Here is a 16,501-nt window from a genome sequence, read left to right on the forward strand (position 1 = left end):
TGTGCGTGGAAGGTCATGTTTGACAAATCATATTGAATTTTTTGATGAGGTTACTAAGAAAGTTGACGAGGGTAAAGCGGTGGACGTTGTCTATGGACTTCAGTAAGGCCTTTGACAAGGTTCCACACGGAAGGTTAGTTAGGAAGGTTCAATCGTTAGGCATTAATATCGAAGTATTAAAATGGATTCAGTAGTGGCTAGATGGGAGACGTCAGAGAGCGGTGGTGGATAACTGTCTGTCAGATTGGAGGATGGTGTGTAGCAGTGTTCCTCAGGGATCTGTACTGGGTCCAATGTTGTTTGCTATATATATTAATGATCTGGATGATGGGGTGGTAAATTGGATTAGTAAGTATGCAGATGATACTAAGATAGGTGGCGTTGTGGATAATGAAGTAGGTTTTCAAAGCTTGCAGAGCGACTTAGGTCCTTTAGAAGAGTGGGCTGAAAGATGGCAGATGGAGTTTAACGCTGAAAAATGTGAGGTGCTACATTTTGGTAGGACATACATGGTAAATGGTAGGGCATTGAAGAATGCAGTAGAACAGAGGGATCTAGGAATAATGGTGCATGGTTCCCTGAAGGTGGAATCTCATGTGGATAGGGTGGTGAAGAAAGCTTTTGGTTTGCTGGCCTTTATTAATCAGAGCATTGAGTATAGGAGTTGGGATGTAATTTTGAAATTGTATAAGGCATTGGTAAGGCCAAATTTGGAGTATTTTGTACAGTTCTGGTCACTGAATTATAGGAAAGATGTCAATAAAATTGAGACAGGACAGAGGAGATTTACTAAAATGTTGCCTGGGTCTCATCTCCTAAATCACAGAGAAAGGTTGAACAAGTTAGGTCTTTATTCTTTGCAGCGTAGAAGGCTGAGGGGGGACTTGATAGAAGTATTTAAAATTATGAGGGGGATTGATAGAGTTGACGTGGATAGGCTTTTTCCATTGAGAGTGGGGGAGATTCAAACACGAGGACACGAGTTGAGAGTTAAAGGGCAAAAGTTTAGGGGTAACATGAGGGGGAACTTCTTTACTCAGAGAGTGGTAGCTGTGTGGAACGAGCTTCCAGCAGAAGTGGTTGAGGCAGGTTCGATGTTGTCATTTAAAGTTAAATTGGACAGATATATGGACAGGAAAGGAATGGAGGGTTATGGGCTGAGTGCAAGTCGGTGGGACTAGGTGAGAGTAAGAGTTCGGCACGGACTAGAAGGGCAGAGATGGTCTGTTTCCGTGCTGTAATTGTTATATTGCTATAAGATACTAGACAGTCAATCCATTGTTTTTAAGAAATCCTGGGCTCCAGCACTCGAGTGAAACTATTCTTTAGAACCATCTTGCAGAGTGATTCTAAGACTAGCAGGATAACGAAGAGACGGCTTTAAACCTTTGTCAAAAAGTTTTAAAAATATTATTTCTGTTTTTGCACGATTTTTAATCTATTCAATATACGTATATTGTAATTGATTTACTTATTTATTATTATTATTTCTGTGCGAGATTATGCATTGCATTGAACTACTGCTGCTAAGTTAACAAATTTCACGACAGATGCCGGTGATAATAAACCTGATTTTGGTGATTCTGAGACACCGGATGGTGTACTGCCTCCCAGGTGTCAGGGTTAGGGATGACTCAGATTGGGTCCACAGCATTCTTAAGGCCAATGGCAAGCAGCCAGAAGTCATGGTACACATTGTTACTAACGGCATCAGGTAAGAAAAGGGATGAAATCCCAAGTAGAGAATATAGGGAGTTATTTATTTATTTAGAGATGCCACACAGAACAGACCTTTCGAACTGCACAGCCCAACGACTCCGATTTAAGCCCAATCATGGGACAATTTACAATGACCAATTCACCTGCCAACCTTAGTTAAGTAGAAAGCTAAAAAGCAGGACATCAAGGGTACTAATCTCTTGATTGCTACCTGCGTCATGCATTAGTGAGGGTAAGAATAGGATAATTTGGCACCTGAATCTGTGGCTGAGGAGTCAGTGCAGGGGGCAGAGTTTCAGATTTGTGGATCATCCGAACCTTTTCTGGGGAAGGCATGACCTGTATGAAAAAGGATAGGTTTCACCTGAACTTGAGCGGGACCATATCCTTGTGGGCAACAGAGATACTAAGAAACAGATCGGGAGACAGATTTTGGAAAAGTGCAGAAATAACAGGGTTGTTGTCATGTAGGATTGCAACTTCCCTAATATTGATTAGCACTTCAGCATGAAAGGTTAACATAGGGCGGAATGTGTTAGGCATGTCCAGGAAGGATTCCTGACTGGCTGACTCGAGCAGGGGTCACCAACCCTTTTGTGCACCACGGACCGGTTTAATATTGACAATACTCTTGCGGACCGGCCGACCCGGGGCGGGGGGGTGTTCAAGTAGGGTTAAACTCACCTCAACATGTCTTTTACAGTTAGGGATGCCAACTTTCTCACTCCCAAATAAGGGACAAAAGTAGCAGTCAAATCCCGGGACGCTTGTGCTTACCCCAGGAAAGACTACCATTACCATGAAGCCATGCGCGGGCACCTGTGTGCGCATGCGTGACATGCGTATACGCCTACGTGCCGATTTTTTTCCCACAAATCAGTTTTGGCTTAATCTTCCCGACTATACTGTACATACGTTATTTCTTCTTTATATAGGCTGTGTATTTAGCAAATCATTCCTGCTTTTACTATATGTTTGTGTTATTTTAGGTTTTATGTGTTATTTGGTATGATTTGGTAGGTTATTTTTTGGGTCTGGGAACACTCAAAAATTTTTCCCATATAAATGAATGGTAATTGCTTCTTCACTTTACGCCATTTCAGCACGAAAGGTTTCATAGGAACGCTCTACCTTAGCGAGGGAAATACGGGACAAGGGTGGTCCCGTATGGGACAAATCAATTTAGCCCAATATACAGGATGTCCCAGCAAATACGGGACAGTTGTTAACCCTATGTTCAAGTTCAACAGTGCGTGATAGGGACTGAGGAAAGGTGCAGCTGACTCATATCGTTTCCTCGTGGACTGGTAGCATATGCTTTGCGGCCTGGTGGTTGGGGACCACTAGACTGGAGGAGAGGCCATATTGGATCAGGTGCTAGATAATGAACCAGGTCAGGTGTCAGATCTCCCAGTGGGAAAGCATTTCAGAGACAGTAACCGCAACTCCCTGATCATTCTATAGCCTTGGAGAGGGATATGGAAAAGTGTTTAAGTGGGGAGGGGGAAATTATGATGCTGTTATAAATAACAACAGATATGCTGATGACATTGTACTAATAGCTGACTCAGAAACAAAACTTCAAGAACTACTCACTATAGTGGCAGCAGAAAGTAATCACAGAGGCCTCTCAATCAACACCAAGAAGGCAGAAAGCATGGTCATCTCCAGAAAGACACACATCCCACAATGTGTGATCAAGATCGAAAATACAAACATCAAACAAGTCAACAAATTCAAATATCTTGGCAGCCTAATAACAAGTAATGGCAGGTGCGACACAGATATCAAACACAGAATAGCAATGGTGAAAGAAGCTTTCCAAACAATGAAGACCATATTAAGACAGAAAGATGAGCACCTACACTAAAAACAGAATACTGCAGTGTTACATTTATTCTATCCTGACTTATGGAAGTGAATGCTGGACCATTTCTCCAGAAATGGAAAAGAGACTAGAAGCAGCTGAATTATGGTTCTACAGGAGAAGGTTAAAAATATCATGGACCACACACACATCAAATGAAGAAGTCCTTAGAAGAGCCCAAGCAGTTCGATCACTCATACCAACAATAAGACAAAGACAACTCAGATTCCTAGGACACATCATGTGGAAAGATGAACTAGAAAAACTCATACTCTCTGGAAAGATTGAGGGGAGTAAACCCAGAGGAAGACCTTGGCTTATGTACATCAAAAGCATAGCCAGGTCTTCCAATTTGGAAATGGGAGTTATCCAAAAAATGAAGGATAGATCTATATGGAAAACCATGGTCACCAAAGTCCACATCGGATATGGTACCTAGACAAACAGATTAAGCAGGAACTTGGGAGCATAAATTGGGAGCAGATATACTCATGGAAATGCACAACAGAAATGTTTAGGTTGTTTAGGGAGCACTTGCTGGAATTTTGGACAAGTTTGTCCCATTGAGGGAGGGAAAGGATGGTAGGGTGAAATTACCATGGTTGACAAGGGATGTTAAGAGGAAGACAGAAGCTTACTTAATGTTTAGTAAGCAAGGTCAGACAGGGCTGTACAGAGTTACACAGTAGACAAGGAGTTGAATAATGGACTTAGGAGAGCTAGAGAAGGCCTTGGTGAATAGGATTAAGGAAGCCCCCCCAAGGTGTTCTACATATAGCCTTTGACAAGGTTCCACACCGAAGGTTAGTGCCTTTGACAAAATTCCACACAGAAGGTTAGTTAGGAAGGTTGAACTGTTAGGTATTAATATTGAAGTAGTAAAATGGATTTAGCAGTGGCTGGATGGGAGACACCAGAGAGTAGCGGTGGATAACTGTTTGTCAGATTGGAGGCCGGTGACTAATGGTGTGCCTCAGGGATCTGTACTGGGTCCAATGTTGTTTGTCATATACATTAATGATCTGGATGATGGGGTGGTAAATTGGATTAGTAAGTATGCAGATGATACTAAGATAGGTGGAGTTGTGGATAATGAAGTAGGTTTTCAAAGCTTGCAGAGAGATTTAGGCCAGTTAGAAGAGTGGGCTGAAAGATGGCAGATGGAGTTTAATGCTGAAAAAAATGTGAGGTGCTACATTTTGGTAGGACTAATAAAATAGGACATAAATGGTAAGGCACTGAAGAATGCCATAGAACAGAGGGATCTAGGAATAATGGTGCATAGTTCCCTGAAGGTAGAATCTCATGTGGATAGGGTGGTGAAGAAAGCTTTTGGTATGCTGGCCTTTATTAGTCAGAGCATTGAGTATAGGAGTCGGGATGTAATGTTGAAATTGTACAAGGCATTGGTAAGGCCAAATTTGGAGTATTGTGTACAGTTCTGGTCACCAAATTATAGGAAAGATGTCAACAAAATAGAGAGAGTACAGAGAAGATTTACTAGAATGTTACCTGGGTTTCATCACCTAAGTTACAGAGAAAGGTTGAACAAGTTAGGTCTTTATTCTTTGGAGCGTAGAAGGTTGAGGGGGGACTTGATAGAGGTATTTAAAATTATGAGGGGGATAGACAGAGTTGACTTGGATAGGCTTTTTCCATTGAGAGTAGAGGAGATTCAAACAAGAGGACATGAGTTGAGAGTTAAAGGGCAAAAGTTTAGGGGTAACATGAGGGGGAACTTCTTTACTCAGATAGAAGTTGCTGTGTGGAACGAGCTTCCAGCAGAAGTGGTTGAGGCAGGTTCGATGTTGTCATTTAAAGTTAAATTGGGTAGCTATATGGACAGGAAAGGAATGGAGGGTTATGGGCTGAGTGCAGGTCAGTGGGACTAGGTGAGAGTAAGCGTTTGGCAAGGACTAGAAGGGCTGAGATGGCCTGTTTCCGTGCCGTGATTGTTATATGGTTATATATAGGTGAAAAACAGCAGATGGCTAGAGTGAGGGTAGGACCAATCAGGGATAAAAGAGGGAACATATATTTAGAGTTGGAGAAGGAAGGGGAATTTTTTAAAGACTACTTTGCTTCAGTATTCACCAGAGGACAGTGTAAAACAGGCTGATATGTTAGAACGTGTCAAGATTAAGAAAGAGGATGTGCTGGAACTTTTGATAAACATTAGGATAGATAAGTCTTCGGAGCCAGATGGGATATACTTCAGATTACTATGGGAAGTGAGTGAAGATATTGCTGATGATCTTTTGAATCCTCACTGGCAAGAAGAGTAATACCAGATGATTGGAGGATGGCAAAGAAAGGGAGTAGGGGTAACCCTGTGAATTATAGAACAGCAAGTTACATTTCAGTGGTGGGAAATTATTGGAAAAGATTCTTAGAGACAGGATTTAGGAGTATTTATTGAAACATAGTCTGATTAGGAATAGTCAGCATGACTTTGTGACAGGTAGGCCTCACGAGCCAGATTAAATTCTTTGAGAATGTGACAAAGCACATTGATAAATTTAGAACAGTGGATGTGGTCTATATGGATTTTAGTAAAGCATTTGATCAAGTTCCCCATAATAGGCTCATTGAGAAAGGAAGGAGCCATGGGATACATGCTATCCCATGCCCCCTCCCTTTCTCAATGAGCCTAATATGGGAAACTTTTTGGACCCCTTACTTAATGGTATTGGTCCATGGCATAAAAAAGGTTGGGAAGCCCTGAGATCCGAGAAAACCTAGCTGTGTGGATAAAGATTTGGCTTGTCTATAGAAGGCAGAGGTAGTTGTAGATGGAGCATATTCTGCACTGAGGTCAGTGACCAGTAGTGCTCCACATGGATCTGTTCTGGAACTCTTGCACTTTGTGATTTTTATAATGACTTGGCTGAGGGAGTGGAAGGTTGGGTTAGTAAGTTTGCAGATGACACGAAGGTTGATAGACTTGTGGATAGTATGGAGGGATGTCATAGGTTTTAATGGGACATTGATAGGATGCAGAATTGGGCTTAGAAGTAGCAGATGGAGTTCAAATTGGAAATGTGTGAAATGATTCACTTTGGAAGGTCAAATCTGAAGGCAGAATACTGGCAGGGTTCTTAACAGTGTGGACGAATAGAAAGATCTTGGGGTCAATGTCCACGGATCCCTCAAAGTTGCAGTACAGGTTGATTGCGTTGTTAAGGCGGCTTATGGTGCATTAGCCTTCATTAGTTTGGGGACCGTGTTCTAGAGCCATAAGGTAATGCTGCGGCTCTATGAAAACCTAGTTGGACTGCGCTTAGAATATTGTATTCCATTCCAGTCACCTCATTATTGGAAGGGTGTGGCAGCTTTAGAGAGGGCGCAGAGGATGCTGCCTGGATTAGAGAGCATGTCTTATGAGGATGGGTTGAATGAGCTAGAGCTTTGGTTTTTGGAGCGAAGGAGGATGAGCGTTGACTTGATAGAGATGTACAGGATGACAAGGCATAGATCAAGTGGCTATCCAAAGATTCCCCCCCACCCCCAGAGTGGAAATGGCTAATATGAGGGGGATTAATTTTAAAGTGCTTGAAGCAGGATGTCAGAGACAAGGTTCTTTTTAAACACAAAGTGTTGGATACATGGAGCACCCAGCCAAGTGTGGTGGTAGGGACAGAGGAAGCATTAGATTGATCTTAGCGTACGTTGAAAGATCGGCACAACATCGTGGACTGAAGAGCCTGTACTATGTTCTGTTCTCCCCTCATTACCATCAACTCACTCCAGATCCTACCAGTTATATCATACTCAGGCCAATTTACCGCAAATAATTAACCTACCAGCCAACATATCAAGGATACAAGAGTAAACAGAAGCACCAGAAAAACCCACACTGTCACTAATAAAGTGTGCAAACTCCACACAGACAGATCTGGAGGTCAGGATTGGGGCTGTGAGACTGCATCTCTTCTAGATGGGACATTGCATCACTCCCATGCTCACTGGGGTTTATACAGTCTGAGCAGAAATTTCATTTTGAGGTAACACAGGATTCTGAAGAGGCTTGATAGGATAATCACTGGGAGATGTTTCTCCTGCTGGAATCCAGAACCAGGTGTACAGAAATGGTTGTTTCAGATGGAATTGAAAAGGAATTCCTTCGCCCAAGTGTTACAAGTCTTTAGATTTAGAGCTTTGAAAGACTATTGGAGATAGGTGGGAAAGTAGAGAAGATCTTATTGATTCTCTGATTAGGATCAGGCATCGTAAGACAATTGTAGAAACATACTGCACAGAAGCAGGCTTTTTGACCCACTAAGGCTGCACCAATTATCAACCACAATTTACACCAATCCTATTTTTAACCTCACCACATTCTCATCAATTCCTCTTAGGTTTCACTTACCTGCACACGGGGGCAATATAAATTGGCCAATTACCTACCGCCCCACACATATTTGGAAATTACTAATGCCATCACAATACAATTATATCGCACATGAAGGCTATGACAGCTATGCCCAGATCCTAAAAATGAATGTTAAAAATGGCTAACAAGTAAACTACAATATCATGCTTCAAAAATACTCCACTGATGTCAAGACATTCCTGAACACTTGAAAGACACTATGAAAGCACAGATATAGTCTACCTGAACTACCATGAACTGTGTTTTGGGGACTTGATGAAGGTTGATACATTCGATTTTAAAAAAAACATGTTACCCTCCTCAGTTACTTACGTCGGATTCCTTTCCTTAGGATAATTTCTAGAATATCACACAGGGAGGTGAGCTGAGGATGACAGTTAGTGATGGGACCTTTGTCTTCCTGGATGTTCAGAATGCATGCTGTAGACAAAACAGATTGACCCTCATTACAAACTCAAATTTAATATCACTGGCATATGTGTTGTTCTACAGCAGCATTACACAGCAATACATCATAATAAAACTATAAATTATATAATGTACATTACTGTAGTAGTCCCAAATGTGAATATCTGATGATTCCCATTGGGGCTGCAATGCAGTGTCACCACTTAATGGCAATGGTGTAAATGACTACAATGGAGAGTAAAGTCAATCTGAAACTGCACAAATGTTTTAAGTTACTGAGCACTTCACCTATCAGTCATCATCCTCCATAAACTTGAACTCAGAAAGTTATGCTGTTCTTATCTGAACCAACACCAATAACCATTCATCCATTGCAGCCTGACGTTGATTCCTAATTTGATTCACATTGATATTCTAATCATCAAATTTCTCATCATCACCACCACCTCACTCCCTCATCCCCAATTCAGTTGTGCAATCTATTCTGACTTGAGACGTCTCATTAGCTAGTTCTAGCCTTTTGTGTATCCAAAATTGCTGTGCACCATCATTGCCTGCCAGACCTTCAGTTTGCTACGTGTAACTCCCTAAAACCCTCTGCATCTCATCTCTAAAATGCCCGTGGATATCCATCTTAACAGTCCTCCTTTTGACGAACAGTAGTGAACTTGTAAAGAGGCAAAGTGCAAACTGCTTTATCTATTAACTTATGATCTTCATTGACAAAGTACTCATGAATGGAACATAGGTGCAGGACCAGACTAAATCCTCCCTCCTTGAGGATTTGATAGGTTGAAGATAATTGCCACCTAGGATCAAGCGTGAAGACAGACATGGAATTGGAGTGTGACTGAGTATGCAAAATTGTTTTGCAATACAAGTTACAAACTATAGCTGAGAGGCAGAATGTTTTGGCATAGAAAGCTGCCTTCTGAACCACTTCTCCTGGATCCTTCTAAAGCAGTTCTGATTTCAAATGTCTTTCTCTAATTTCTCATTGTAGGTATAAAGAAATACTTTCTACCAATCTTTCTAGATAATAACTCCGCACTCTGTAACAGAATAAAAGGTTTTTTTAGTTAATTATCTAATTATCAGAGAATGAGAATTATAATGTCACAAATAGCAAGGATATCAAATCTCAAGGCACCTTCCATTATGCTACTTTAACTCAAAACATGAAAAGAAACTCATCCTAAGATAATCTTTTATACAGCTGTAGGAATGCATTCAATTGTGATTGCCCCATTTTAAGAAGGATGTGGAGGGCTTGGAGACATGCAGAAGAGGTTTACCAGAAAGCTCTCTGGATGAGAGATTTGTTTTCTCTGGAGTGGTAGAAGCCGAGGGGAGACCCGATATAAATTTGTAAGATCATGGCAGGCACAGAGAGAGCAGACGACCCGTGTATTTTTCCCAGGGTTGAAACATCTAATACGAGAGGCCATTGACATTCTAATCATCAAACTTAAGGTGAGGTGGGGAGGGGGGTTCAGAGGACACTTGTGGGGCAAATTGATTTTTAAAAAGACAGAGTGGTGAGTGCCTGGAATATGCAGCCAGCAGTAGTAGAGGTGCCAAATACAATAGAGCCTCTTCAATCAGACACGAGGGATAGGGACTCGCGTAGGCAGAAGGAATTAGTTGAATTAGGCATTTAATTACAAATCTAATTAGTTCGACACAACAGAATAGGCGAAATGGCATGTTCATATGCTGTACTGTTGTATGTATGGGCACGCACTGGACACTAAACACTCCAGTGAAATGAGCGAGTACAAAGTACTTGTGCATAACACATTCTTACTGAAGTGAGGGCAGAACTGATATAGCAACACACACAAAATGCTGGAGGAAGTCAGCAGGCCAGGTAGCACCTATGGAAAACAGTAAACAGTCGACATTTCAGGCCAAGACCCTTCAGCAGGACTGGAGGGAGAAAGGCAGGACTGCGGGAGGGGATGGAGAAACGCAAGGTGACAGGTGAGGTCTGAAGGGGGAGGGATGAAGTAAAGAGATGGGAAGTTGATTGGTGAAAGAGACACAGGGCTGGAGAAGGGGGTCTGATAGAAGAGGACAGAGGTCTTCTCCAGCCCTGTATCTCTTCTAGGAAACTCTGTGCAAATATCATATATACAGGTGATTGTAAACACTTTTAAAACAATGATTGATGTGACAGCAGAAGACTATATGATAAAAGCAAGCATTCTTTGTTTCAGGCAGGAACATTTGGAAGCAATAAAGTTAACCTGGCTGTTGTAAGAAAACAAGCTACAGGACAGCCTATGCTTGAGAATAAACCAAAATTATAAAGTACAGGCAACATTGGGATCCTATTTTAACTTCAGTGGTCGCAATACTACCAGAATATTACTTAACACAGTGCGATCTCAAAGAAAATGACTAGGTACATTGAACTAAATCATGAATGAATGTTAAGGAGAATATACCATAATATGGGCTCCTCCCTCCACTCAAACAGATGACTAATTGCACCTAAACTACAGATCCACCCATTTATTTTTGTTGTGACTTTTGCTGACGTAAATGTCTTTAATAGCTCTTCCAAAAATAGAGCCAGAGCCACAAGCCCTATTCCTCAGCTATTCTGCATTTTCCTCGTCCCCAAGTACATGAATGGGTTTGGCCACCTCACACACCTGTTCTGCGGGTTTATGCTTCCATTCTAATCACTTTTTATAAACTGCACAACTACGGTTGTCAGGTGATCTACTTTGTGTTATAATTAGTGGACACCAATTCCCCAATGTACCTGGAACGTGTTTGAACCAATTTCAAAAATCAACCCAAGTCATCCACAATAAATCTTCAACCATTGAAATTGGCCATTGGCCAGAAACGTAGCCCATTGTCCACCTTAATGCCTTGCTGTGCCAACCTACTCCACAATTCAACCAACCCTTGGGCATAATAAGAAATCCCTGCAAGGGCCCATAGTACTATGGCTGCTATTCACTTCCTCCCTCACTTACACTCAGGGCCCCAAATAGTCCTTCCAAGTAAGGCAACACTTCACCTGCAAATCTGCTGCAGTTGTCTATTGTGTCCGGTGCTCCTGATGAGGCCTCCTCTACATTGGTCAGACCGCTTCATCGAGCACCTCTGCTTCATCCACCAAAAGCAGAACTTTTCAGTGGTCAAACATTTTAATTCCGATTCCCATTCTCGTTCCAACATGTTGGTCCACAGCCTCCTCTTGTGCCATGATGAGACCGCTCTCAGGGTGGAGGAGCATCACCTTATATTTCATTTGGGTAGCCTCCAACCTGATGGCACGAATATTGATTTCTCCTTCCAGTGAAAAAATAATTCCCTCCCCCTCCCCTGTTCTTCTATTCCCCACTCTGGCCCCTTACCTCTTCTCACCTACCTATCACCTCCCCCTGGGTTCCCTCCTTCTCCCCTTTCTCCTATGGTCCACTCTCCTCTCCTATCAGATTCCTTCCTCTCCAGCCCTTTACCTTTCCTACCCTTCTGATTTCACCTATCACCTTCTAGATATCCTCCTTCCCCCACCTTTTTATTCTGTCATCTTCCCACTTTCTTTCCAGTCTTGAAAAAGGGTCTCAGCCCAAAACGTCAACTATATTACCATAGATGCTGCCTGATCTGAGTTCCTTCAGCATTTTGTGTGTGTTGCTTTGGATCTCCAGCATCCACAGAATTTCTCCTGTTCTCATAAATGAATATATTTTTATTCTAATCTAAAAACCATGCATTTACTGTGGATAAAATCACAGAAGACTGGGAATTTAGGGAATAATCCTGAAGCACATCAACATTACAAGAGGGGACTCTCCTGCTGGTTTCCAATGGGGTAACATCTTTTTGAACTTTCTCCCACCTTATCTATCTTTTTCTTTCCTACCAGTTTTTTAAAACCTTATTATAAATCTCAAGATTGCTCTATTATATCTATGAGAAAGACTAAAGCCTCTGCAAAAGAAAAAGAAGATGATTCTCCAACCACTTTGGAATCAATTGGAAATTTCCTTAAAAAGCAAAGAACAGAACTTTCTGAGGAATTTCAACAGCTTAATGTCAAGTTGGACACTATTCAACAAACTCTAATCGAACATGAAAAGTGAATTAAGGAGAATAAAGAAACTTCGTCGATACTGAAGCGGACTTAGAAGACATGAGTAAGCTCGCAAAAAATTATTATCTAACGAAAAATTAACAAAGAAGATCACCAACCTAGAGAGCAGAAACAGAAGGAACAATCTATGTATTCTGAGTCTTGAAGAATCAATTGAAGGTTCTTTGCAAGCTTTCTGAAGCAGCTATTCCCTGATTTATTGCCATCTGTGCCTAAGTTGGACCGCACCCACCGGTCGCTGGTCCCCCACCCAAAGCCGGGACAGCGACCTAGGTCAGTTATTTTATGTTTTCATGAATTTCGTGCTAAGGAGCTTTTAATCCGTCATACCCGTCGAGTAGGAATGATCGATTACAACGGGAAGATGATCAGATTCATGGAAGATTATACACCAGAGGTTATGGCTGAACATGCCAAGTATAAAGAGGTCATGTCACTGCTTTATAACAAAGGGTTTAAGCCCACCCTTTGCTCCCCCACACGTCTTAGAATCGTTCAGAAAATGCTGTACAGAGATGGCTGGGATCGGTTGAACATGCACAGAAGTTTTTGAAAGCAGAAGATTAATTGTGTTATATCTCTTACAAGAGCAATTATCCTTTTAATGTTGGATAGAATAAAGTTTTAATAAACTTACATTTTGACGGTTTATATATCTTGCTTTTTGATATTTTTATTACTTTTTTTTTGAGATTTTTCTATTTTTTTTTGAAATTGTTAAAATGAATCCTCTTATGTTTTGGATTCCTGATCTAAGTTTTTTTTGTCTGTTTTGCCTTGGTAGGAACATAATAACCTTGAATGATTGGAGTTTTGCCAGCAGGATTTCTTTGGGAGGGTTGCCTTTAGGGTTTAGCATGCCGACTATCCTTTGGCCGGCTTTTTGGCTTTGGGAGGGGGAGGGGGTGGGGTCTCTTTTTTCTTTTTTCTCTGGAAGCTGGGTTGGGCTACTTTCCAAATTTTCTGTTTGAGTACCTTATTTTATGGTTCGTTCTCTGGTTCTAATAATTTATGATCAGCTCTTTTAACTCTTCTGTTAATTAGTATTTAAAATGGATCAAATATTAATTTACCTAGTTTTAATGTGAAAGGGTTAAATCATCCTGTGAAACGGAATAAGATTTTTGCTTATATTAAAAAATTAAGGGCCCCCATTATTTTTCTACAAGAAATGCATGTACGGAGTTATGACAACGCACACCCTTTTAATCGGTGGAGGGGTCTACAATTTAATTCTTCATTCAGACAAAATTCTCGAGGGGTCTCGATTTTTACAGACAATACAATTTCTTTTGTTCAACATAAAGTTGTCTCTGACCCTAATGGGCGATTTGTCATACTGTCAGGGAAACTAGATAATAAATTAATTGTATTTGCCAATGTGTACACCCCCAATGTGGATGACCCAGGATTTTTTGAGCGTTTCTTTTCATTCCTGACAGATTTGAGTCTTTATTCTTCAGTGATGGGAGGAGATTTTAATTGTTATCTAGATCCAGTATTAGATTGTTCTTCTCTTAAATCAGCCACACCTAATAAATCAGCCTTATTTATTCAATCCTTTCTAACGAAATGTGATATTGTTGATGTCTGGCATTTTATTCACACAGCAGAAAGGTTTCATTCTTCACCCAGCAGCAAGGATTCATTCTTCTCTCATGCCCATCATTCCTATATCAGGATTGATTTTTTTTTATTGATAGTCAAATGATTCTATTAGTTCGATCCAGTGAATATAAAGAAATAGCTGTATCCGACCACTCTCCTGTATTTCTATCTTTAAATCTTCCTGGTTTCACTCATATGAACAGACCCTGGCATTTTAATTTAACTTTGTTATCTGATAAGGACTTCCTAAAATTTCTGGAGAATCAAATTACTCTTTTTCTCGAAGAAAATGCGTTGGAAGAGACTTCTAGTCATCATTTGGGACGCTTTTAAGGCATATATTAGAGGAAAAATTATCTCCTATACTGAATATATTAAGCTTCAGCACCAGACCCTGAACTATACAAAAGACATATTGAAATTAAAACTAAATATGATCTTCTTATAACGAGTCCAATTGAAAGCCAACTTTTAAAAGATAGAAGTCAATTCTATATACACAGAGAAAAAAAAACTGGTAAACTATTGGCTAATCAATTGAAGACCTTTATAGCTAACGGCAAATTAAAGAAATTCGTAAAACCAATGGTGATTTGACAACTGACCATTTTGAAATAAATGACACTTTTAGAGAATTTTATTCTAAACTGTGTAGTTCTGATTTTGTTAAAGATAATACTGCAATGAACAACTTTTAGTCATAGTCATACTTTATTAATCCTGGGGGAAATTGGTTTTCCTTACAGTTGCTCTGTAAATACTAAATAGTAATAGAACCATAAATAGTTAAATATTAATATGTAAATTATGCCAGTAAATTATGAAATAAGTCCAGGACCAGCCTATTGGCTCAGGGTGTCTGACCCTCCAAGGGAGGAGTTGTAAGGTTTGATGGCCGCAGGCAGGAATGACTTCCTATGACGCTCAGTGTTGCATCTCGGTGGAATGAGTCTCTGGCTGAATGTACTCCTGTGCCCAACCGGTCCATTATGTAGTGGATGGGAGACATTGACCAAGATGGCATGCAACTTAGACAGCATCTTTTCAGACACCACCAAGAGAGAGTCCAGTTCCATCCCCACAACATCACTGGCCTTACGAATGAGTTTGTTGATTCTGTTGGTGTCTGCCACCCTCAGCCTGCTGCCCCAGCACACAACAGCAAACATGATAGCACTGGCCACCACAGACTCATAGAACATCCTCAGCATCGTCCGGCAGATGTTAAAGGACCTCAGTCTCCTCAGGAAATAGAGACCAATTAAATATTCCTGGACTTTCGGTTGATAAGCGAAAGCAGTTGGATCAACCTATTTCTCAGGAGGAAATCACTGAGGCTATATGTTCATTGCATTCTGGGAAATCTCCAGGACCTGACGGATACTCTGGAGAATTTTATAAGGCTTTTTCTTCATTGCTTATACCTTATTTATGTTCTACCCTTACTGATTCCTTCAAGGTGGGTAGGTTGCCACAGTCTTTTTATGAAGCTTCCATTTTGCTTATCCTTAAAAAGCGTAAGAATCCCACTGAATGCTCTTCATATAGACCAATCTCTTTACTCAATGTTGATGCTAAGATCCTATCTAAAGTTTTGGCCCGTAGACTTGAAAATATTATACCTTCTATAATATCTGATAATCAGACAGGATTTATTAAAAATCGAAATTCCCATTTTAATATACGGTGATTGTTAAATTTTATGCATTCTCCATCCAAGGAAATATTGGAATGTGTGATTTCTCTGGATGCGGAGAAGGCTTTTGACTGAGTTGAATGGAATTATCTATTTAAAACCTTAGAAAGATTTAATTTTGGGCCCAATTTTATTCATTGGATTAAATTACTTTACTTATCTCCCTACGCTCGGATCCTTACTAACTTTCAGAATTCTAAACCAATTAAACTCCAACGTGGAACCAGACAAGGATGTCCGTTGAGCCCTTTGCTTTTTGATTTGGCATTAGAACCTTTAGCAATTGCCTTTCGAGAGTCTAAAGATATCACCGGTATCTTAAGGAAAGGTACTATTCATAAAGTCTTGCTTCATGCTGATGACCTATTGCTTTTTATATCTAATGTTACAACTTCTTTACCCTCTATGTGTCTTTTACTGACTAATTTTAGTCAGTTTTCAGGATATAAATTGAATTTACATAAGAGTGAATTGTTTCCTTTAAATAATTTGATACCAACCGATATTAACTTTCTTTTAAGATTGTAAGAAAACAATTTACATATTTGGGTGTAACAATCACTAGGAATTATAAAGACCTATTCAAAGAAAATTTTCTAACCTAAATGAATTATGTGAAAAAGATACTTTCTACTTGGTCGCCTCTCTCTTTATCATTGATTGGTCGAATTAGTTCCATTAAAATTAATA

The 16,501-nt window shown here is 40.4% G+C and overlaps 1 protein-coding gene across 1 annotated transcript in view; it reads right to left on the reverse strand.

The window, feature by feature from the left end:
* LOC140187244 (uncharacterized) overlaps positions 1 to 16,501 on the reverse strand; it is a 191,070-nt gene that overhangs the window by 145,163 nt on the left and 29,406 nt on the right. Inside the window, exon 2 of the mRNA XM_072242361.1 lies at positions 8,292 to 8,399. Within this exon, the coding sequence (XP_072098462.1) occupies positions 8,292 to 8,399 (108 nt within the window). The remainder of the gene's footprint in view (positions 1 to 8,291; positions 8,400 to 16,501) is intronic.

The sequence above is a fragment of the Mobula birostris genome, chromosome 24 (genome assembly GCF_030028105.1).
Source record: "Mobula birostris isolate sMobBir1 chromosome 24, sMobBir1.hap1, whole genome shotgun sequence".
Lineage (NCBI taxonomy): Eukaryota > Metazoa > Chordata > Chondrichthyes > Myliobatiformes > Myliobatidae > Mobula > Mobula birostris.